This window comes from Bombus flavifrons, chromosome 3 (genome assembly GCF_040668555.2).
Source record: "Bombus flavifrons isolate JBK064 chromosome 3, iyBomFlav1_principal, whole genome shotgun sequence".
Lineage (NCBI taxonomy): Eukaryota > Metazoa > Arthropoda > Insecta > Hymenoptera > Apidae > Bombus > Bombus flavifrons.
In genome coordinates, this window is record NC_138444.1 from 13,124,733 (window position 1) to 13,149,721 (window position 24,989).

Below are 24,989 nucleotides of genomic sequence, written 5' to 3' on the forward strand. Positions count from 1 at the left end.
GAGCGAAAGTAATGAAAGACATTTTGTCTCGTCAGATTAGCATCTTCACGCGAGAAACGTTCGAACGTGGTGAAGGCCATCAGCCTTGTAGAAAGCCACATAACAACGTAGTGTCAGTGGCCTGTTAACGTATCGTGTCGGAACGATGCGTTGCGTGTAGCGTCGCGCGATTCATGCGCTTTTCCCTTGCAACTCGAAATTCACCGCCTTTTATTACCCTATAAAACGCCATTTCACGCGACGATGTTGTTTTCTACGCTCGTCACATTCGCGTTATACGATACGTTTTCCACGATTCGAATTTTTTACGCTCGCCTCGTCCTTGCGAGTTGTAGATCTTCCCACAAAAGGATACGCGATAACATTGTTCCCAGAGTACGCGTTACTACGCGCGTGCCATTCCTCTTTGTCGCTACAAACGAAAGTTGGTCAATCACCTAGTTTCTATGCAGTTTATTAGACACGCGAGGCAACGTAATGCTGGCGACGAAAATCGTCGTATCGCTAAGTTTTCCAAGTTTCCGAGTCCCGCTATCGGTGGTTGTATTCGCTTGCCTGCTTTTCCACTAAGTTTCTTGCATAGCATCGATGTAAAATTTATGACTGCCGACATTATACAAAACAAGGGGAATATGTCCATGATAAACTGCTTATAGCTTCTCTCGCTTTGAATTATTTTCGATGTATTTTCGATGAATCTCGCGGAGAATTGTCGTTTATTGGCGTTCGCCATCGTTTCCACAGTTTTACGACTCTCTTATTTAGAAACACGACGTATCCCGGCATTAAATAAAGATTTTCAGATTTCAAAGGATTTATTAAGATCCCGTCTTATTGATGGAACGTGTGTGCAATATTTGTTTTATCGAGATTTCGGCGACAGCGTAAAAACTACTGTTTAAATATTACAATTACGAAGCGCGTGTATATCGATTTTTATCTGCATATCTGCTATAAAATTTAGTCAAGTATAATTTAGGGGATAATTAGACGATGAACGAGACCTTTAACACTAGAACAACCGATAGTTAACACGAAGCTATTTCTATCAAAACCAGTGAAAATGACTGGTCTTTAAAAAATACGTAATAATAGAATATTTTTATATTTATTGATTTATTACTTTCTTACAGAAGCAATTCCATGTTATGTAGTACATTTTTCGTATTATTAATCCGTCTGGGACCATGATCCCTGAACGAGGGTTGACACATTTATAAAATAGTAGAACCAGTCATATTGACTGATGTGGTATTTCTAGGGTTAGCATCTAGCGATCTAGCGATCGATCCGCAATTTTCCTCATAACTGATATCGTCGTATCGAATGATACGCGGTACAAATTTGAAAAACGTGTGGCAAGTTGTACAAAACGAGGAAACTGGTTGATTGTGGTTCGATAAACAGATTGCAGCACCTTTTTACACTTCGACAAGTACCAGTCATTTTCACTGGTATTGGTATAAGTAGCCTCGATACAAAATTATTTTGGGTTTCAATACATAAAAAACAAAAGAAAATTCATTATATTATTCTTTTAGTTATCGTTGCGAAAGTCATTACGTCATTGCGGAAAAAAAGATATAACATGAAGTAGGAATTTTCAAATAAAATTGTAGAACCAGTCAATTTGAATGGTGTGGTAGTTCTACTGTTAACGAATAAGTCTCGAAGATAGCCAAGAAAAATGGTTTAAACAAAGGAGAAATTTTTGTTAAGAAATTGATAGATTTGGAAAGTTGGAGTCGTCCAGGTTGAATCTAATCTACTTGTCAACGTAATCGAATCTAATGGACCAATTTTAATTTCCTGCAAAAGTTTAAAGCGATCACTTTCTCGATTACGCAAAAATATTGATCCTCCATGGTATCGAAACTATAATTAATTACATTTAAAAATGGAAGTTACAATTACGATATTGCCATTTCTTAGAAACTCGCGCAAGAACGTTCGTTTATTCAAAAAGTAAAGGGCACTTCGATCCCTTGACCAGAAGTGTATACACTTTTTAAGCGCTCGGATCTACCAATTACGAGCGATAATTGAGAAGAAGAAAAATCAGCAGAGAAGTAAGAGAATCTCGCTGACTCTTCCACGCTCATTTTTCGTTTATCACCCTGTTAGATTCGGATTTAACGATAATTTCTTAGGAAAATCGTCGTCTATCCACGTTTTGCCAAGCTTCGCTATCGTTCCATAAATTTCACGACGACTCTATTTACGTAGAAACGTGACAGTCTGCGTGACTGACGGTCCCCGCACGCTCTTGTGAATGAACTGGACAAAAAAATGCCCACTCTCTGGTCGATTACCAGTGAAATATCATTTGGTGGTTTATCTGACACGAGTGAAAGCTCAAGTCACGCATCGAGGAGGATAGTGTTTAGGTAATAGTCACTTGGCAACCGTGATCGATCTGTAAGATTACAGTTGCGCCTTGTCTTATCGATCGATCGTTTTGTGACGACACGATGGCGAAATGGTAGAACACCGGCTAAATTGGTGTGACAGGGTGGTAATAGCGGTTTCGAACGGTCTCCAGCGTGTAAAGCATTCGCTGACCCCTGATCGCTATATCTGACCCCTTATTGGTAGAGGCCAAGAAATTATCGGGAAGAAATAAAAAAAAAGGACCATCAGTTTGGTCCAGTCGTTGTATCAATTGAACGTAACAGCCAGGGAAATGAAGGGTAATATTGTTTTACGATAACAGCTCGTTCAATTATTTCATAATCGAATTACCGCGGAAGAACGACGATGTTCATTTCGACTTGTTAACGAAGTGTGTATTGCGAATTGAACGAATCATCTTTCCATCTTCTTCTTTTCTTCTTTCTTCTTTTCTTTCTTAAATTTCGTATTAATTTTTTTTTCTTTACGTAATTATATAGATTACCGATGTTAACGCATTCGCGGTCGTTTTAAGGGTACATGCGTGAGAATTAAAAATTAATTTCAGCCATCTTCATCTTTCATTCCGTTTCGGTATCGCTCTCTTCGAATCGTTGTTTTCAGATTGATATAAATTCGCGTACGTAGACTCGCCATCTGATAACACGTTACAGAACGTCGTACGTATGTTGTTCATTGGTCTTCGTACGAGATGGTAGGAGGACCGAAGTCGTGGAATTGTAAAAAATCGAGTTTGAATGGTAAACGTATTTTTTCCCCCGTCCACTGAAGGTGACAAAAAGTTCCATGAATAATGTGTTTCGTGCAACTTTGAAGCATGAATATTTTTCGCATATTTTAGTGGCGAGAAGTTCTCAAAATTCGAAACTCTACTTTCGAGGGTTGTTCTTCCAACGTGTTTACTTACTGAAATTTGCACCTTTTTAAGCGTTATTTTTCTTCTTGTTTGATTTTTATCGAAGATCGCGCGCTTACTCCAACTCGAAAGCATATTTACGTTATATTCCTGGATTTAATGTATTTAATATTCGTATGGAAACTGGTGGAAATTTCTCTGGCGACATAAATTTCCTATATTAATAATTGATTAATAATTAGTAATTGAAATAGAATTCTCATTCGTTAGTTAGGGGACAGGATGTCGTCGAAAGAGAAAAATCCATCGGTTTTACGATTCGTCCAAGAGAAACGGTAAAAAGTAGACAGTCAGTTCCTTCGCTTTATCTTTTACGGGCCACGATAAGAAATTTTGTTTTTTACGCAATTTCGCCAAGGAAAGTGTCGCCATAGCATGTTGCATTTGCAACGATTGTTTCCAAAATTTCATCGAACTTCGGAGAATACAATTGTGTAGAGTTCTCCTACAAGCTTTGCAAGCTTTGAAGCTTTACAAAAATGACGTCATCAATTTCGTATGTTTCTTCCTTGAAATATGAAAATTGCATCTGAGTGGGCGGTATATAGCGCAAGCGTATTCGGTTCAAAAACAAACAAATTTTTATCTGACAATTAGTTATTTATATCACATCACCTTTATGGGCGTGGACAATTTTAATATTAAGGAGGCGCCCCGAATTAGAATCTTCTAAAACAGCGTCCTTTTGTGATTTCTTTTTAGAAGGGAATGAAGTTATTGAATTTTGAGGTATAGTTTTATATACAGGGTGGTTGGTAACTGGTGGTACAAGCGGAAAGGAGGTGATTCTAGGCGAAAAAAGAAGTCGAAAATATAGAATAAAAATTTTTCGTTTGAGACTTTGTTTTCGAGAAAATCGACTTTGAATTTTAGCTCGGTACGCGTGCGGTGCGTTATAACGGATCTCACTGTAGATCGTTGTCTCGATGGAAAAAATTAAAAAAAAAACATTTTTTTATTCTATATTTTCGACTTCTTTTTTCGCGTAGAATCACCCCCTTTCCGCTTGTACCACCAGTCACCAACCACCCTGTATATTTAACGAATACAAAAAAATTTTTTTAAAGTAAGAAAAAATTATAACAGGTTTCTAAGCCTATTTCATGGGCTGCAGTGTTCAATCGGGGTGAAACGAAAAACCAGAAAAGGATTAAATTATTATATATTTTTCTTCTCGATGAACTAAAAAAAAAGGCAGAAAATAGTGTGAAATTAAAAATGTTGGCGAGTTTAAAGAAAAAATGTGTTTTTTAAAAAGAAAAAAATAAACTTTAAGGTGATATAACAATTATTTAAATAAACTTTTCGACGAAGTTTTTAGTTATATTTTTTAGTTAATTCAGGACACCCCGTTAAAGAAAAAAATGGACGTAATGTAATACATGTAGTTTCTTAACGTATGATAATTCGAGCTAATGCAGCTGGATCGAATTTTGCTATGTGTCTTTTTTAACAAATTTTACGGATAGAATAATTTATTACAAATTGAACGAAAAGACACACGTGCGTATAAATATAAATTATTTTAGGGAACATTTTCATTTGAGATATTCAGAAGCTGTTTGTCTTGCAAATTCTTACTTACAGTGATTAATATGAACGACAGTGTGCCTTTGTTTTCAGATTACAGACTGCTATTAATATTACGATAAAAATGAATTTCTAATTAACTAACGTTACCTACAGAAACAATTGACAAGAGCTCTGTCTCGTAATTGCTAGCTACGTACAGTGCTGCCCGTAATTAACTAAATGGCAGAATATTTTGACACGAACGAAGCCGTACAACTATGTTCCAGCTAACAATCTCGTTCTTGCAAGAGAAACGTGTCTCAGTGATTCGATGTTATTGGAATATAAAATGGAACAAAATTTATTCCCATTAATTCAAAGTATTAAAGATTTGAAAATTGTTAATATCGATACAAATTGTTATATTGTTAATCGCGAACGCGAATTACGTTATGCATGTAATTATTAACAAAAGATCGATAGATGTTTAAATCACATTGTAAGTTAAAAGACACAGATAAAGATATTTTATTTATAAGAATTGTCAGATTTCTATTAATTTGTGTAATAGTATTTACGCGGTTTTGCCAACTCGTGTTGTAACTGATTTAAACGCATTTTTCATTCAAGATACAGCGTTGATCTTCCTGACACATGGAACCCTTCGAACGATTATAAACAATTCTATTTGTTCATGTTTAAACGATAATACGTAACTTTCACCAGGATAATTTGTGGTTAGCGTTAATTAATTATCAAAACGGAAGAAAACTATTTTCCTTAACATAGTATGATCACGTGGTTCGAAAGAGTGAGCATGATGGTAATTCTTTTAAACTGCATTACACTGGGAATGTACCAACCGTGCGTCGACGATCAGTGTGTGACAAACCGCTGTAAAATATTGCAAGTATGTATATTTATTTATCTCCCTATATATAAACATTTTTCATAGCTACTTTCTTCCAAAATTTTTCATAATCCATTTTCATAATTTAAAAAATTTTAAAATAGCCAGCTTCGAAGATAGCAAGCGAATCTCTGTTGAAACATTGAGTTCGCTGTGCGAAGTAGATAGGGAACGTTAGAATCGGACTAGTTTAACATAGCTGAAACTACTGGAGTCTGTACAGTTCGGTGGAATCTGTCGAATCTACTTCAAATATTTGAACGTACTGCTTCTCTTTTCTCGCGTGGAAATTAATATTTATAAAAGAATATACTGCAATATTATTCGAATCTTTCATAGTGGATTATAATATTCGAGTCCGTATCCGAAGAGCACGATCAGCAATTAAAAAATTCAGTGATCAATTTCAAAATTTTTCCTCGCTAAAATTGTCCCCTTTAGTCGATTGTGCGACCGAACACATATCTTTCCGCCCTGTTGGACATTGCCAAAACTATTCTTTATTTGATTGTTTAGAAAATTTCGTAAACTTGTCATTTTCGGTTATATTCGTGAACATTTGTATTAAATTTACAATAAATCGTCCAAAGTCAAAAAAGCAAATATGGATTTGCCACGCTTTTCTTGTGTACTCTTCATACATATCTGTGAAAGCTATTTGCAGCTATCGTTAATTACGAGTGATAATTGAAAAAAAGAAAAAAAAAAAGAAAAAAGAAAGGCCAGAAAAGATATAATTGAATCTCGGTGGCCTTTATCTGCTCGTTTTCATTTGTCACGGTGCGGTGTTAAGCTCAGATTTACCTTGGCAAAAGGTTGCAATTACAATTCCGTGCGTCACGATTTATAGGTTGCTGCACTTTCGACTGCAGCTTGCGCGATGAAATCGCAACGCTCTTTCTCTTTCGCTGTTTTTATGTCAGCGTGCGCGACTACGCTGAATAATTTTAATTAGTGATACGACTTAATTATCAAGCCATACAGAATATGCGTATAGAATTTACCCAGTTGTTAACCTGTTTTTCGCCTCGTTTCGGGTCAGCTCTGACATTCACGTGTATCCCATTGTTAATATCTGCTAATCTGCATACACAGCTCGACCATATATTACGAGAAAATGTTTTGTTATTTTACAAATGAATTTGAAGATATTCGGTATTACTGGAATCGAAAAATGCACGCGTGATTTCACCGAATCCAGCGATTAATCGAGAAAATGGATCAAAATTCTAAAAACCAATAAACGCTATTTCGAAGATTAAATTTCTATTATGCAATCTATAAATGAAAATTGAATTTTAATTTCGTTATTCCATTTGTTTCGATCACGAGAAAAGATCTTTAAACGTCTTAAGAATATCTTTGACGCAAGATTCAAACGACAAATCACCAGTTTTCTTCCTCATTTTTTTTCAAACGTAAACAAAAATATTTCAACCCCTAAAGGTTAGAGATCTTTCACGTCTATTTTAAATTAAAAACTTAACAAGATCGAACAAATAGAGTTAAATGTTCTATCGCTATTCGATGTTATATAAAGAGGAGGAAAAATTATTGTCTTCGTTATCGGTTACAAATGACCACATCGCAACGCAATGATATTACGGCATTCAAACAAATTTCGCTTACCATAGCTTTCAAGAATCGATTACTAAGAATTCAATGAAAAATCGTCGAACTGGTTTACGAGGTTTAAGAACGTTGATCTACACGTCTGAAGATTCAAATTAACGTCGGTATGAAAACCCAGCGAAACTATGTCCCTGCAGATTCTCTGGAAAACTTGGTGTCCCAATTTCGTCCTATCTTTGTTTTCTGGCTCGTGCCAGAAGAAAAATGAAAAGAAGAAAAAGAAGAGTTGCGAAGAGAGTTTCCTTCAAAGAGAAAAAAATGTCAAAGCACGAAAGTCTTGATGCAAGAGGCGATTGATTAATTGCACTGTTTGTCCTGCTTTCCACGTTTGGTTTCACACGTCAAAGAGAAAAGGGAAGCAAACGCGATTGAACAGTAGTCGGTGGTTCGACAGCTAATGCAACTTGCTGCTCTAGTGTCCTTGATCAATTACGCTCGATCGGGTTAAGCGTGTTGTCGTCTAATCGGCCAGCCTGGCTTTCTGGCTTACAGATGTTCGACGACATCATTTTCGCCTTCTTCGCCCTGGAGATGACAATCAAAATGGTCGCGATGGGCATCTACGGCAAAGGAACGTATCTCGCTGACTCCTGGAACAGATTGGACTTTTTCATAGTAGCGGCTGGGTGAGTGTTCGTAGATCCTCCGTCTGTAACTTTATCTTTGTTCGCGTCGTCTGTTCGCTGGGTCGTTCAAGTCCATGCCGATTTTTCTAGGTTTTCGTGTTTGCAACGATTTTTTCGAAAATTCTTGAATATTCCTTCAAGAATGCGAAATATCATCCGACAGTTTCTATCGTTACGTTAATTTAATTCTTTTTCCGGAGCAAAGCAGAATTTGGACGAAGGTATGGAATGATTGAAAAATTAGTTAAAATCGCTGGTCGAAAACGACCCAGCGTGCGGATGGAGGGTTAATTGTCTCTTATTTCCCGGACTCGTATGCTCTTTCCTCGCGAATCATCTTCTGGAATGTACAGTCGCATTCCACGCGTAACACGGAACACGGCGCTGTTTCCGCATTTGTTGTTTTGTACACGACAGAATAATTCGAATATTCTATTCTTCCGGAATATGAACCATTTATCGTAGCTGGAAAATATGTAAACAATTTGTCCTTAACGATAACATTTAATCGCGCGACAGATTTTTAGGAACTGAAAGGTTCCTGGTAGAATAAAAATGCTGAAAGTCGCTAACAAGTAGAATGGTTCCGTGTCTGGACGAACAATACTCGGTGAAATTTCATTTACCTGAATCCACTGGAGGACAAACATACGTATAATTGGAGCTCATGCAGCGAGAATTGTCTCACTGATTCACTTCATGACCTGCCATTTCTCATTCAACTAATTAGAGTTCACACATATGTAGATAAGTGAACTCAATTAGCCGGAGTTCAATTACATCAGACGCTGCGTAAAATTTCCCTCTCATACGGTAGAACGCTATTTCCCTAAATCCTATCTATTACAATGAAATCTTATCTGGATGTTAGAGCTATCGTACCAATCTGAACGATCTCCGTATCCGATCTCTTATTTCGCCAATTATTCAAAACATGCAAATTGACAATATCAACGCTTACCTTGATTATCGTTGATCGCAATTAATCACGTACAGCGTATTTAATTGCAACATATTTAATTACAAGTATCAACGTAACCTACTGTCCATTAACGGGGTATTCTGGTCTAAAGGCATGAATTTCGGGCGATTTTTGAAGCTCTGTACAAGCGAAACAGAAAATATTTTTGCTATCCTTCTTTTTAGCATTTGTTTATTGATATTTCGAGATTACGTAAAAAATTCACTGAAAAAAAGAACTCAATATTTAAAAAGTTACGAGCTGGCAAAGTGGGAGCTGCCAAAAAAATGGGGTGTCGTGGCGTGTATGATATCAACCCTTCTGGTCATCCGAAACAAAAAATGCGAACGGTTTCTTAATTAGTATGGATGCCGCTATCGTCTGAACATTGGAAAAGTCGATACAACATTTTTTCACAAAATGACGGCCGTTTGAAAAAAAATTTCTTATTTCACACGTTTTATTGACAATTCCGAACGTTTAGAAAATAGTAATATTAAAGATTTTGAGCTGAGCGTGGTCCGGACGATAGAGGAATATATAAAGTATATTCAGACCAAATTTAAAATAAATCGGTTCGTTAGAACTTGAGATATCGTGCACGCCAACTCGAAAAAAGTAGTTTCGAGAAACTACGAGTTTAAAGTTTTGAGACAAGTTTCCGGCAATTTTACTAATACAATGGTACAGCATACTTACATATTTTAAATCGGCCATTTCTGCTCCATACAAGAAACCTTCCTCTACTTCAAAATACTTATTCTCCGAAGTTCTTTCACGGAGACGATTAAAACAGAGAAAAATTCTAAAATACAATAGCCGTAATTGTTATTAATTAATACTTCTTCATCTTGCGAACTTCTCAGTTTTGCTGCAGATGCACTAGTGAAACTGGTATATCTTCTTGATTAAATCGATTACCCGAAAATCTTCTCTTTTTCACTCTGCATGCTCGTTTAGACTAGAATTTTCAATATTTTCTATCCATTTTACTTTAAAATCTCAATATATAAAACAATTTTTACTTTGAATGTTTATAAAACGTTGTCAAAGTTAGCACGTACACGTTGCTGGAAGGCTGGCAAAAAACTAACTTGGAATAAGTACTAAGACGAACAAATTCCGACAAAATACATTTTTTTGGCCTTGAATTAAAAATACCTTGAAAAAGGTATAAAATATAGTAATGATTTTATGAGGGTTTTCATACGTAGGTACTCGGGCAGCGTCTACCGTTTATTGTACATTGGTCCCGGTCGGACCGGAGCAGATGCCGCGTCACAAAAATGGCTGTAACTCATAAAATAATTGAAATTTTGAAAAATCCTTTTAAGGGTATATTCTCGAATGTCTAAACTTTGGAACTATGAAACAAACATTTTCGATTTTTTCAAATTTCTAGACCAGAATACCCCCTTAAACTGCAGTTACTCTCGTAAGAAATCACAGTCAGCGTAAAGAACCGCTCGACTATTTTACTCTGCGAACTCCAGTTGTGCGGAATTTTTGTCGCCGTGAGATTTAGATACGCCGAGTTGCATCGTAAATCTATTCAGACAGATTAGAATAGTTCGACTATAGATCGACTTTTATAAGTCTCGTTGGCGAACGAGAGAGAAGCTTACGAACGAACGAAATAATGGAAACGAAATTGAATGGAAGAGCGAAGAAAGAGCAAGATACGAGAATAAGTTGGATATGGGGAATGAATAGAGTTGGCGTTTATTCGTGTGGAATTTTTATTTTGGTATAACGAACGAGCAAGTTGCGCGAAAGTTTCCCTTAATTCCGTGGTTGGTTCGAAGCTATGGAGGTCGGAACGTACTTCGTGGCAAGTTTTCCGTGAAATAAAGTTTCGCGGATTGAACGGTGTCACGCGGGTAAAGTTAATCGCACAGGTTCCATCGAGGTACTTAGGAGCTCGTGAAATTGATAAACCGCTAAACTCTTATTCAATTTTACGCAAGCCAGCCGTGTTTCCCAGTACCACGTTCATTCTGTTTTATAATTGAAAACGTAGCTCGAAGGCAACGAAATATTTCCTTTCTTCGATTATCCCTCGAATCGACTAGCTTTTCGTTCTACATAGGTTTTCTCTCTTACAATTCTGAACGCGACAGACACGTAGAAACGCGTACGAGTTGGTGTTAAATATTTAGGGAATTCGTAGTTACGCGTGTTCATTTATAAATAAATTTACTTGGGATAAAATTCAATTACAAGAGGGGAACGTACAACACGTTGCTTTCAGCAATCTAATTTCATTTCCACCTAACTTCGCAGAATTCTGATTGACGAATGCTTATTCAATCTCGAACGTTTTCAACGGATTCGGTCTAAATGAAATTTATATTTTTATTTCTGCCAAGCTTGCCACCAGAGTTTACTAAATATTCGACAGAAAAACAACGCCTTGGCATAGGATAAATATTTGCCATCGGAATGAAATGTTCGACAAAGGAGAAAATTTCTATGTTCGATTATTCTATTTCAGTGCTCTGGAATATTGTTTGAACGTGGAAAACATGAATTTATCGGCCATAAGGACTATAAGAGTCTTGAGACCTCTACGTGCCATCAACAGGATTCCAAGTGAGTATACAAAAACACAACTGGCTGTGTACGTTGAAAAACGCTGACTTTGCTACTTTTACGATAAACAATTTTCATAATAGACGGCAAATATATAAATCGCGCGTACGTATATCCAAGCGAACCAACATTCGCGACATTTATTTGCTTCGATCTTTCTGGTCAAAATTCTGATCGAATAAAATATACCGAATAAATTTATCTGTTTCAAAAAAAAAAAAAAAAAAAAAGAAATAAAAAAGAGAAAATATTTGTCGTTATATCGATCATGTGCAAGGTGAATCGGAATCCAAAGGCACAGGGTATCGCCGAGGGAAGATGGTTGTTCGTTCAAAAATAAGTCGGGAAAGAACAAATAAAGTTTTATCCTACGGAGCTTTGTTTACAAGAAAATTGATTCTCGTTGGAAGCGTGTGCAATCGAACATAAATTGGTCCCTAAGCTAATCCAAATCACCGGATAAAATTCTTTCCTTCTGTTTATCGCGTACCTCCATGAAGGGGAGTTTTTGTCGTAACGCGATTTGAATTTCAAAGGAGAGCCAAGGTTTTCTTACTTACATATTCTTTTCTAACTTACTTGTAGTTGCTTCTCACAGCGTTTCTGAAACTTACATAACCGGTAGACGTTCATATTTATTTATAAACACTTGCATATTCATAAACGATCTATTTACGACGACTACCATCTTCCAAGTATTTAATTACAGGGAAAAATTCTAATCGACCGTGATAATAGCAGAATTAGTCGCAACAAAAATTCTCATTTCCCGCGATGGATTTGCCACGCCGAAAACTTTCGTTTCAAATTTCCATGTATTTTAACGCGGTCGCATTATTCGTACGCTACGTTTGCAGTTAATACACGCACCGATCGATCAATTTTTCCAAATTTACGAACTTGTTATATCCGGCGTCCGTTGAAAAATATTTGCCAGTGTTTTTTTTTTCTTTTTTTTTTTTGACTCAAGCACTCGACTCGTTTCTCTTTCGATACTCTTTACGTTGCAGCCGCGATTGCAGCTTCTTTAAATAAAGTCGCGTGAAAAGAAGATCCGACGTTCTCTGTTCGATCGAATTTACATTTTTCTCAGCCCGCAACGATTATATATAGTAGGATATAGATGTAAGCTTAACATGAATGAACTTGAAAGAAGATTTATTCCTGAACGATCCAGATGAACAAATAATGAGCGGATCGATTTAGAACCGCGATACACTATATTTGAGTGTTCCGCCTATAACAAGTCCTTCGCTTTTCTCGCCTCGTGATTTCCCACTTTTTCGCGCACGTCTCTATTTAGCGCCGTATCCGGATGACATTATTCTTCCTCCAGTGACGTACAATGGCTCGCGAAAGTATTTGAACGTTTATAGAAATCTTTCGTCGATATATTATATCGTCCACGCGGTATTAAACGTTTTGAAATTTCATTAGCGACGTAATCAGATGCGACTGACGTATATAGAAGCTACAAGATATTAAAAATGAAAGTATACAATATTATCGATATATAAAAAAAAAGAAGAAACGAAAAGAAACGAAAAGTATTAAAAATGGTCTCACCGAGTATCGAGATTTACCAACACAATGGACAATTGATCGTTGAAATGCCTTCGCGATCTCAGCTAAAAGATATCTTGCAATAAATATAGCTTCTAGCCTACGTTTCCAGATTTGTTTCAAAATTGACCGATGTAATCGCGCTGATCTCGCTACGACATTAACGAAATTTGAAAATATCTCGCCTAAGCAACATTTATAAAAGCTTTCTTCGAGTCTTCGAATACTTTCCTGACTTGCTGTAAACAGAGAAATCCTGTATTTGTCACGCCGTCGGTGAAACTAGACGACACGATTGCACCGCAATCATAGCAAACAGCCGAGACTTGTTTTAAAACGAGACTCGGGTGTCGTTGTTCTTGCCGCTATTTTGTCTTTCTTTTTCCAACAGGTATGCGGATACTAGTGATGCTTTTACTCGACACTCTTCCTATGCTGGGCAACGTGCTTCTGCTGTGCTTCTTCGTCTTCTTTATATTCGGTATCGTTGGCGTGCAACTGTGGGAGGGCATCCTGCGTCAACGTTGTTTCCTGAAGGCTTTACCCAACGTCAAATATCCCGAGTAAGTCTCAAACCGAACGATACGTCTTCTGTCGTTCGTTCATTTATTGGTTTTTCTCTACGTACATATATGCGTTTCTGAGACGATCAGAGTTCGTCTGGTTCGTTTATTATTACGCTTAAACTCGCATCGATTCCGCATTTTCTTCTCTATTCTCTTTTCCCTCCCTCTCACTCTCTCTCTCTCTCTCTCTTATCCTCTCGCTCTATCTCTCTGTCTCTCTCTATCTGACCACCCTCTCTATCTTACTGTTTCACTCTGACTTTCGTCTTTGTCTTGCTTCTACCACCTCGCTTCTCTCTTTTTGATCCGCTCTTTCTTGCTTCCCCCACGTAATCGTCGAGAGTCAACGTTTAACACGCGGCGTGCGCTAGGCTGCATTGCGTTTGAGATAAACGTCGGCCGTACTCTATTTCCAGAAGATGGTGCAATACACGGACGCACGGCTGGATAAGTATTAACTCAGCCATCGGACGCGCACGCGTGCATTTCCAATTGCTGTCTGCGAATCAGCTGTTTTGCGCTTTCATCTTTTTCCCCACATATATTTGCCACACGAATTTCCACGCTTTGACAAGTGTAATCTCGAAACTTGCCGACATCTTTCGTTTTTATTCGTGTTTCACAAACTTTTCGCAATTGCAGATCGACGCGTCTCGTCAACGTCCTTTAACTTAACATACGCGTTCTCTGTGCGTCAATTTCGATTCAAAATATTCTATTCCTCGACCAGTTTCTATGACGCTGATGATAGTTCCGTAAAGTTTGACTGAGAGACGCAAAGCGATCGATGAACGTCGACCACTTTGCGAATATTTTTCTTCGACCTTGTTTTATTCCCGGTTTAAACAACGTCGCGTATAGTTAGGGAATTTCCGTGACCGGTGTGTGCCCTACTTTATAGCGAATCACGAGGTTCTCGCGAAGAATCCCGCGCCGCTTCCGTGTTACATAGCCGGCATCGTTCGTTATCAGATATTTTACATCCACCTCTTCACGCTCATTTATTTTCGGCTTTACGTATACCGATATCCATTCGCTTGATGATTTTCACATGGCACTTCACGGAAACTCGCGTCGGCGATCTTCCAGTGCTAAGGGTCAACGTTACTCTTTTCTAAAATGCACGCTGAAACGTATGTATAGCGGTTCGTCAAGGTATTCCAATGTTCGTGCGATCATTTTATAAATATAGTACCTGTGCGTTATGTAACACTTTGAAAATTTAACGTAGCACCGCGATCACGCGTAGGTATCGCGACTACGTTGAACGAATTTGAAATTTGAAAATGCATAGAAGCCGACGATATAGACGATGATACGAAGCCGTGATATTTAACGTGGTCATCTTCGACGCTAATTAAGCGTTTCAGACTGTCGTTCGTCTTATATACGAATTTTTTATCAAGCATAGATCTGCCGTAAATATCTTGTAACTTCTACGCAGATTTTCAGATTGCTTTGAGATTTGACCAGTATCACCATGACAGTTGTGTTTCGTTGCAGCGTCGATGAAATTGCGGAAATAAAACACGTAATATATAGACGCGATATGGAACACGTTTTGACACGTATTATACGATACGTGCAACGTGTAGATTTTTAGATCGCTTTCAAGTTTCATGTTTGCGATAAATATCTTCTTCTATACGTGTACATTTACCTGTAGACTGGTTCCAAAGACCGATGTAATCGCGATCATCCAGTCTCGTTACGATGTCAATGAAAATGATATCGTGCACGAACATGTAGCAGATTTTAATATAAAATACGTTTGATATATTGGGTTGGCAACTAAGTGATCGCGGATTTTGTCAATACTATCTAATGACAAAGTCCGCAATCACTTAGTTGCCAACCCAATAATACATAGAACGACGTGTTTCAAAGTGTTTCGTGCAACGAATACGGTACACCCGCGAAAGATTTGTACAAAAAATTATTTGGATACTCGCGTCTATTTGGAAGCATTCTCTCCATCTGGATATTATTTGGCCATACGATTTTCGGCCAAAGTCAATTTTGGATTTAGGTAAAAGATATTTTTCTTCGCATGCCCTTAGCACTGAAGCTTTCGCCGTCTGATAGTTCCATTAAATGAGAAAGAAAAAGGAAAAAGAAAGGATGCGCTGAAAAGCTTGATACGGACAACGGACGCGTACGTATATACGTGAGTGCATCCTCCTTCTGAAAGAATATTTCAGTACGGTTCGTTTTCACGCAGTATGCTGAAGATGCATGGCGATATACATATAGCTCGAGTTGTCGTGGCAAGGTATCGCTTCGAGTAAATTGAAGTTCTCTCTCCGCTGCGATTTCTTTCTTCGCTCGTTCTTTCCGCACCTCTTCTCTCACACGATATATATACAGGGTGATCTGTAAATACATGTCCATGCTTTAAGTGAGGATGAATTGGCAGCATGAAAATAAATAAATAAATAAAGAAGCATCGTACGAACGTACATCCCAAGTATTTTAATTTTCCAGTTACGGATGATCGAATAAAATGTTCAAAACGTCTGCTTCGTATCTCAATGCGTGTGTATACTGCGCGCTTTATCGTTGCCTGTACACACACGCGCACAGCCAATTTTTATTTCATCTATATAAAGTTTCGAATTTTTATTTTTCCGCCTTCGGAATAATAATGAACCTGCACGAGCGTGTAGGATATCGACCGACCGAAGTTCTACTCGATTCAAATCGATCGGTATTGCTCGTCAGCTTTAGGTCACGAGAAACGTCGTTTCGGCTACAGCTTCGGACGAAAGAACGTTTATAAAATAAGAGGCGCAAAAGGTCGACGTAATTTTCCAAAATGGATTCACGTCTAAGTAATGTAAACGAATAAGCACGATATATAGCATGGAATAGATGTCTGTTACCAATACAGTCAAACGTTTTTAATACAAAAGTTATTAAAATTCATGGCGTATCAATTTTAAATTTCCTTTTCTTCGCTATTGTATGTTATATACAGTATGTTATATAGTCGATGATAAAACATGTACGGTTGTGCGTGCCGAGGCAAATATTTTTCTCTTTTATTTCACTCTGCGTTATTTACAATCTCAGCGTACAGGCTAGCGAGTAAATGTATCGCGGAGATTTCACGTAACCGAGATTCGACATGGTCCAACGATAATACCAGAGGCAGACACTTACAACATAGTTCGAATGATCCTCAACTGGAAAACTAAGATACGTGGAATACATCGTCACGTTCATACGACGTTCTCTGTTTATTTCCATGTGCACGCTCAGCCCCTGAGGAATGGACACCACGCATTTATGAATCATCCTGTACTCTTCTTTCTTCACCCTTCTTCTCTGTGTCTCTGTACGCCCCTCCCCCTCCCCTCTACTTTTCAACTTGATTCCTATTCATAGACGTATTTTCCGATATATAGTATGTCCATAGGAATCACGTAGTTTAGAACGAAAGGTTTTCGATCCGTTAAAATCCGGACGACGAGAATGCAGGTTGGAGAATTTGCCGATCGAAAAAGAGAGAAATTTTCGGCTCGTATTATATTTCGTGCATGTCCCCGAGCCATAAAAGCGGGATTCATTTATTCGTACATACGATACGTATATGTCAGTGGCTGGACGAGAAACAGGGGGAATTGCTAATGAACGGGCAAACTATTTAAAACGGACCTCAACACACGCGCTCGTCGAGGTTACAGTTAAATGTTTTATAACCGCTTTCGCGCGTTTCACTCCCGTGTTTAAACGGTTTTTATATCGGGCCATTTTTCGCGTTACAACTACTGCTTTATACAGAGTGGTGAATAATGGCAAGGTTATGGTCGTGGTTATCCTTTGATCGAGAATCTTTACTTCTGTTTAATTATTATTATGATGGAAAAATATCATCGTTGTTTTAAATACGTGTTTCGATCGATCAGCGAAATTAATCTTCGTACAAGTTGAAAGAATATTTATGTTCTATCGAAGACCAGGTGACTAGGTTATGTCGGCGTAGCAGAAACTTGACAATGATATGCTCTGTAGGGAGATAGCAGCAACTGGGTCAGGTTGTATCTGTGTTGCGAGTCAATTTAGGAAGAAGTACAGGGAAATTGTCTGCTGCTTAACAAGATCTATCATCCTGTGGCACAAGAGTAATTATCTGAAAATTATTAACACGATAGTGGGAATAATATACCGCGTATATGTGAAGTAAAAGATGTCGTTGAATATTGCAAAATTTTCTTCTATAAGCTTTCTATTTTTATTGTTAATTAGACATATTCAGTTCGATTCGTTTGCTATATAAATAGTAAGTAGTAGATAAATAGTAAGAACAACGATTTATGGTATGTAGCAAACAGTTATTTAGTAAAAGCAACGCATACCGTGTAACCGCTCGAATAAATCTGTCTGTCATTCTGCAGCCGAATTATGAATACAAAATGTGGCAATCAATCGAAATGACGAATAACTCTGGTCTCCCACGTTAATTTATCGGAAACGGAGTTGAGCTTTATTCAAATTCTTTTTCGATGAATATTTATGCGAGATGGTTATTTAAATGAATCTTTCGCGGTTCTTCGACTCTTTCTGATAATAATTATTCGTTGTTTGTAACGAGTTATTCTAAATACTTATCGGGATAATTTATTAGAGTAATTAATTCCAAAATTATAGAAACAGTAGCGAAGGACGATATTTCACACTTTCATTTTTAAGCGACGAGCGATAAGCACGGCACTATGCGAATAAATTTCTGTTTGATTTGACTAAAAGCTACTTTTATTCGGTTATAATCGGATAGGATTAAGTTCGACTTCGATCGATACAGACGAAAGGCTCTTAACGTATCGCCACTTTTACAGTCGATAATTGAACACATTTTTCTAAATGACGCATTACCTACACAAATAAATTCCTCTTTGGATAAGAAATTTATTTTTATTCGATAATACAGCGGAAATAAGGTCGATCTCGATGGTCGTTTCTAGCTAAACATTTCCATATAGCGAGAAAATATCGTAGCAGAGTATCGTTGCATGATAATATCGCTAACTCGATTAGAATTCGAATAGATGGCATACCATTCGTAGAAAAATGCTGATAATATTCGATACTTGATATTTCAATCTACGTTCGACACTTGGTTTTAGCCATTGAATAAGACAAAGTTTTTCGACCTTGTCTCGCCGCTCTGTATAAAGTATCCTGCCATGTAGAAAATAATATACATTGTAGAATAATATTACAGAATAATATTTTATTACAGAATCTCTTTTTAAAAGAAAATCGTGTCCGAGTGAAATAAATTGCGTTAAAATCAACTTTCATCGAGTCGTCAGTGAATTTCTCATTTAGTACGTAATCGACTTAACGAAATATCTTTGACTTTTGTTTCAATAGTAGCGATACCAGCCTAGTGGAAACAGGAAAAGCGAAGATCGATCAAAAGATCGATCGTTCTATTTTTTCCCCTCTCTTTGTCCCATAAGCAAAAAGAACAAGATAGAAAATGACAAGAAAAAGATAGAAAAGAAAGCTAGACATTAGACGTAAGTACATGACCACCTTAGGGGGCAGTGACAGGCTATTGTTTCGCTGTTGCAGGTTACTCTCGGACGAGTACTCGGTTCGATCACGCATTTAGTAAGCTCTAGTAGAGAACAATGTGCTATGCATAATATATCTATATACATATCTAAATCTATATAAATCACATAATATGCATAGGCGTGCATCCATGTGTGCATATATGTATATACATGCATACGTCACGTGCATATGTATATATTTATCTCTCTGTTTGTTCTTGATCACGGTACGAGTGTACAAATGTATTTATAGTGTGTACCAAGCATAGAGCATGCCACCTTGTCCAGAGGTGAATAAAATACTATTTCGAATTTCGAGAGTAATAAAAAGATAATGAACATTCAACGGATATTACAGTTATCTACCTAACTGTCCATAAATCACCGGTCACTAATAACGCGATACACATAGAAACGTTTCGTGCTATACTTGCAACGTTTTATCGTAAATTCAGCATTCTTCCTAAAGATGTATTAATCAATTCTCGTTGTTGTCGCTATGCCATATGGCGTAATACCGGAACGTTACGTACATAATTTTTATTCCATTGAAAAGGATCGAAATTTTTAAGAGACTTTATTCACGGATGCTATTTCGATTGCTCGTTAAATTTGCCGCGAATGTGATTCGATATTTATTAGGCGACGCAAGCGTTCAACGATAATTACGTTTGAAAATAAACAAGTAATCCGAGTGACTTATGGACGGGACTGCGAATGCACGTTCAAACTGATCCAATGAACGGAAGATTAATAAAGAACGAGGACCTCTTGAAGCACAGAGCGGCACAGAAGCTATTTCGAAACGGTATTTTACCCGTCTCTGCGTCTCTAATCTGTCGTGTACCGTCGTTTTGTATACTCGTGTCATAACCCGACGCTGCGGTTACCGCAGTATCCGGCCATTGTGTACATATATGTCGTTTGCAACGTACGCAGCTTGGAACGTACGACACGAATGTGAACGATCTTAACTTTTACTATGAAAATTACTATATATGTGTACCTACATACTTATACATTTATTATATTATATACTTCGCACAAAGTGTCGAGCTCGATTGTCTTTCCTTCTTCGTGTCTGAGAACGCGGCGTACTTTCGAAACTTTATTTCAAGATTCTTCCTTTCTTTCAGTGCACGAAAAGAAGATCGATGTTCTCTCTGTCCTCTTGGTCTCGATATCTGCCCATCGCTCTGACACACACATCCCCAAACATCCTCATTCCGCTTCTTCCATCCTTTTCACCTTCCCATCTGGCTGTCTATCTCTATAGATCTGTCTACGTCTCTCCTAGGCTTCCGCTCTCCATCTCGAGAGTTTAATTAACACGATGAAACGATATCTCCGTACAACTCCTATACACATTGTTATTACAATTGTACGAGATCTGCGTGATGTCGCCTGCCGTCTCCCAACTTGTTATTCACTGCAGAACATCGGCCAGAGAGTTTTCCCCCCTTCTCAGTCTGTTTTTCTCTCTCGCGTTCGCTCTTACGCCAGCCGTACGTATATTCCAAATCCCATTTATTTTCCTAGCGCTTTGTTCCCGTCGTCCTCTGTGTTCTCGCTGGTCATTCAACCACCGAACAATAGCAAACGGCCGTTGAGAGAGTAGGATGAAGTTTATTTGAAAAGATCCAGTTCTGCTTCGAGACTTCCGCGGCCCGTACACGCTTTCCAATATGTATAATTTTCGCGGGAAACGCCGCTTTCCCATCCGTTCTGCCCACTTTCACTCGCTCCTCGATTCACACCGTTTAAGCTGCTCCTCGTGCTTTAGGTACACCAACGAGCCTCTTCTCTTCCCGCAGCTCCAAATCCATCCCGGAGCTAATTAAGCAGCCCGATCTACTACCACTGTCTCTCTATCTTTCTCTTTCCTCACCCTGGTTTACGTAGCAGCTATTTTGAATCGTTTATCGACTTCTGCACCGGCTACGTGTTACGTATGTACGTAGTATACATACTTTTCGGCTTGCCGCCGTGCCGCGCAGCACCGTATTCCCAGCCGCCGCGCCATCCAGCTTCAGCGAAGCTTTTAGATCGGGGTGCAAGCGAGCGCACGTACGGCGTGTTCCATGTACGGCATGTTTCTTCAGGCTGCGGTTTCATTGGATGCGTAGTCAGACGTGAAACTTGACCGACGCGACGCGACGCGCGCCGCCAACAAACGTCCCTTTGTGCGTCACGCGTACCGTGTCGCTAATCCTTTGTACTTCAGCGTCACGACGATGGAATCGTACGAACGTCGTTTCTTGCGTCGTTTTCCTTCGTATAAATATTCATCATCTTTTTCTGGTCGATTTGAAATGCTGCGGTTTCAGTGGAATCTACAAAGATGCGACGAAGATCTTTCAATCGCAAAGAATTGATCGGATATACAAGCCAATTGATACGATTAATTATATAATCGTAAATAAGTAATTGGAATTAAGTTAAAAATGGAATAAAGGGAACGGTATTTTACTAAGAATTTTTAATAAATTGCGCCTGCAAATTAAAGTTTGTAATTGAAATCGGATAACGAAGTTGTGCTAAGAATAAAAGATGTCCTAAGACTTTTGAGCCGCGGTAGGTAGATATATTTGGTCGTGAAAGCTACAGCCACGCAATAACACGATTCTTGGAAAATAACGTTGGTGTAACGTCGAGGAAATCTTAGTTTGTCTTTCCCTTGGTATCTTCGAAACGTACGCGTTTGTCTGTTTTTAATCGGCGAGTTATAAATTGATAGGTTCAAGGAGCAACAGAATGTCTAGGCAGAAATTCTCTTCAACATTTCCGTTCAGTTGCTACAGTTTCTTCGTAACATAAATCGGAAGCCACATCGATAAACTTCGTAAATTGAAAATTACAAAGGAAAAAAGAAAACACGATCATCGTGTTACAAGTGTTATTTTTTAATTTCACCTTACAACTCTATATCGTTGTTCGTATTATTTTAGTCATCTTATGATAAACCAACTTACGGAAGTAAGTTACTTCTTGTTCCGGAATCGAACATTGATCGTGTATTTGTTTAAATTGAGATTAAAAAAATTAAGAAAATTTAGAGTCGCGATCGATCGGATTTCTACGCGGTTCGTGTTTCGATGCTTGTTCGTTGTTGCCAACTAATTTGTCGATTAAAGCTGGTCTTTGTTTTGTCAAAACAAACGAATCTTTACTTTATTCGGCTAAATATAATACGAGTAGATCGAAGTATCTTCGTTGCATCGACATAGGGAAGAGCTACCTCTGGTTGCGAATAGCAGTGCGTAAAACCAAGGCACGTGATAAAAGTCTAGAAACGGTTCTTACTAGTGAGCGTGAGTTCACAGTAGTTCATAGTAGCAGATATATTTACTCTTCCCCGTACGTGTGTAATTATTAAACTTCCGCAACGAGTTCGCTCGTCTCACTCAACGAGTGGCCATTTTTAAACAATACGTTCTCGTTTTCCCCAGCCGATAGGCAAATATCGATCGATGTAATAAACATTTACCTCGAGATATGTACATCGCTACAATAGCATTTTGCTTATCCAATATTTCACAAAGAAAAAGAAACACGTTGATATCGAATGGTTGATTTAAATTCAAATACGATTGAAACAATGAGATATACGAAAAATACTAGAAATGGTTAAACTTAAAATCCCTAGATATTACTAAAAATCTAGAGAAACTTCTGAGAGCAACGTCACGCTCTTCCGATCGATTCCGCGCACCTCAGAGATTTCAACGCGAAGAAATATATTATTTATAAAATATGTAATATTTATTTTAGGTGTTGTTTTCAAACACCCGTGAAGCTGTATATTGTAGTGGCTAGCACGATCGTACGGTCACGCAAGAACAATCTACGCACCCGCACACTTACGCATTCAATGCAACGACAGCCTCGTTACACGTTCGATTAGCTGCCCCTTACTTCTTTTTTTATTCTTATTTCATTTTTTCCTTTTTTTTTTATGAAAAGCACGTTCAGCACCATCACGAGCATACAGCGAGCACATAACGTAGCTGTGCAATGTCTTGGGTCTGGAACACGTGCATTAAGGTTAGCCCGATGGGTGCACGTGCGCCATTGCGGATGCAAAATCGTTCGATGCGTTATCGTGTTAGCGAAAGATCGGTGCTTAAGGGAGTATTTCCATTTGGTGGCTTGGAAAGCCTGACCTTTCCTTATTTTATACCCTTAAAGTTCAAAGTTTTCAAAATATCCTTGCTAAATTGCTCGTTTCTAATTTAATTTCTAATTTTTCAGCAATTTCCACGATAGTTTCCCAAGCTTTCTTTCCAGTAATATTTCACTTACAGATAAACAATATAATATTCGATTCTTGTCTTTATCGATGCGATATTTCTTTAGAAAGAATCGTTCAATTGCTTTCGAAATTCATAAACTCGTAGAGTACACGTGTTGCTGATTTTCGGCGCGTAATCAGCGCTATAATTTTCACGCTTTTCGCTCGTTTATCAGCAGTCTAAAGTTCCTTAAAATTCCAGATATCGATCGATTTCTATTTATATCTGCTTCGGATTAAATTTTCGCCTTTACTTTTCAATCTTAGCGCGCTCAATCTCGCGGAGAGATTTTTTTTTTTTTGGAAATACGCGACAAAAAAGCTCGGATATATGCCGATTATGAATATAAAGGTATTAGTATAATACGCGGAAAATGTTTTTCTACGTCGAGACACGAGTAACCAAATTATAAAACGAACGATACAGAAAGAACGGATTATTCAAATTTATCGTAAGCGATATCGGAAATTTCAAAGCCGTGCAAATTACTCTTTTTGCCTTCTGAAATTTTCCAATAATTTCTCTCGCGGGTCGAAAGATCGACTGCCTTTAATGGAAATACTCCTTTAACATGTTCTAGAACGTTAGACTCTCGTTGGCAAATAGCGACACTGGTTTTTGCATGGTGCAACAACTTGGCCAGAAAACAGAAACGTAGGACGAATCGCCCACCGATATATTCGCCTGAACGATATTTCATGAGGTTTATAACGCTGTTAATAATTTCGCTTTAGGCGAGCGGCCCCGAATAAATTCGGGGATTTCCAGTTTATGTCGCGTGTTTTCGCATGCTGTTCTCTATGATTTACTTGGAGGGACGCGATATTGATCTAACTAGCGCGTACCGGTTGGTTCGAACGTGTGCCCTGCCGCTGAAATTTAAAATGACAATTGAATTATTACAGAGCGTTTCAGTTGCGATACGATGATCGATGCTCGATGCTCGATGCCTCTAATATGTTTAATCCGCGCGGTGACGATGCCACCGTATGATTCGATGTATCGACAGAATTTGAATTTACTGGAAATTCGTATCGATGTCGATTAATTTCGCATAACTCGCCGTGGAAACGCGTTAATTGGCCGATTTTCTATTTATACGCTTGTCGTTGTCGTTGTCGTACGTGTAACATGGAAAATAATCCATGCGAACGTGTATATTAAACGTTACGTTAAATAAATTATTAAATTAATTTCAATCGATAAATAGATTTTTCGCGAGAAACGACAAATTGTGTATTTCGAATGGTATCAAATGGAGTTGTTTGATACGACAAATATAATTGTTCGGTAAATTCGAGCTGTTAAATATCATTTTTTTTTGTTTTATACCATTTATCGAGTCACGAACAACCATTTGACGTTAAATGTGTTCAACGATATTCCCGATGCTTGCAGGTACGTTTTTACGTTCGAATATTTATTAATTTGCTAATCAAATTG

General features: G+C 38.0%; 1 protein-coding gene across 3 annotated transcripts in view; it reads left to right on the top strand.

Annotated features, from left to right (window-relative positions):
* The window catches only part of Ca-alpha1T (Ca[2+]-channel protein alpha[[1]] subunit T), a 114,311-nt gene that overhangs the window by 25,784 nt on the left and 63,538 nt on the right, over positions 1-24,989 (top strand). For 2 of the 3 annotated variants that reach the window (XM_069110374.1, XM_069110375.1), the window contains exons 2-6: positions 5,638-5,750; positions 7,875-8,008; positions 11,464-11,561; positions 13,516-13,687; positions 19,271-19,309. In XM_069110374.1, the coding sequence (XP_068966475.1) occupies positions 5,638-5,750; positions 7,875-8,008; positions 11,464-11,561; positions 13,516-13,687; positions 19,271-19,309 (556 nt within the window). The remainder of the gene's footprint in view (positions 1-5,637; positions 5,751-7,874; positions 8,009-11,463; positions 11,562-13,515; positions 13,688-19,270; positions 19,310-24,989) is intronic. The other variant, XM_069110376.1, reaches the window with a different exon arrangement.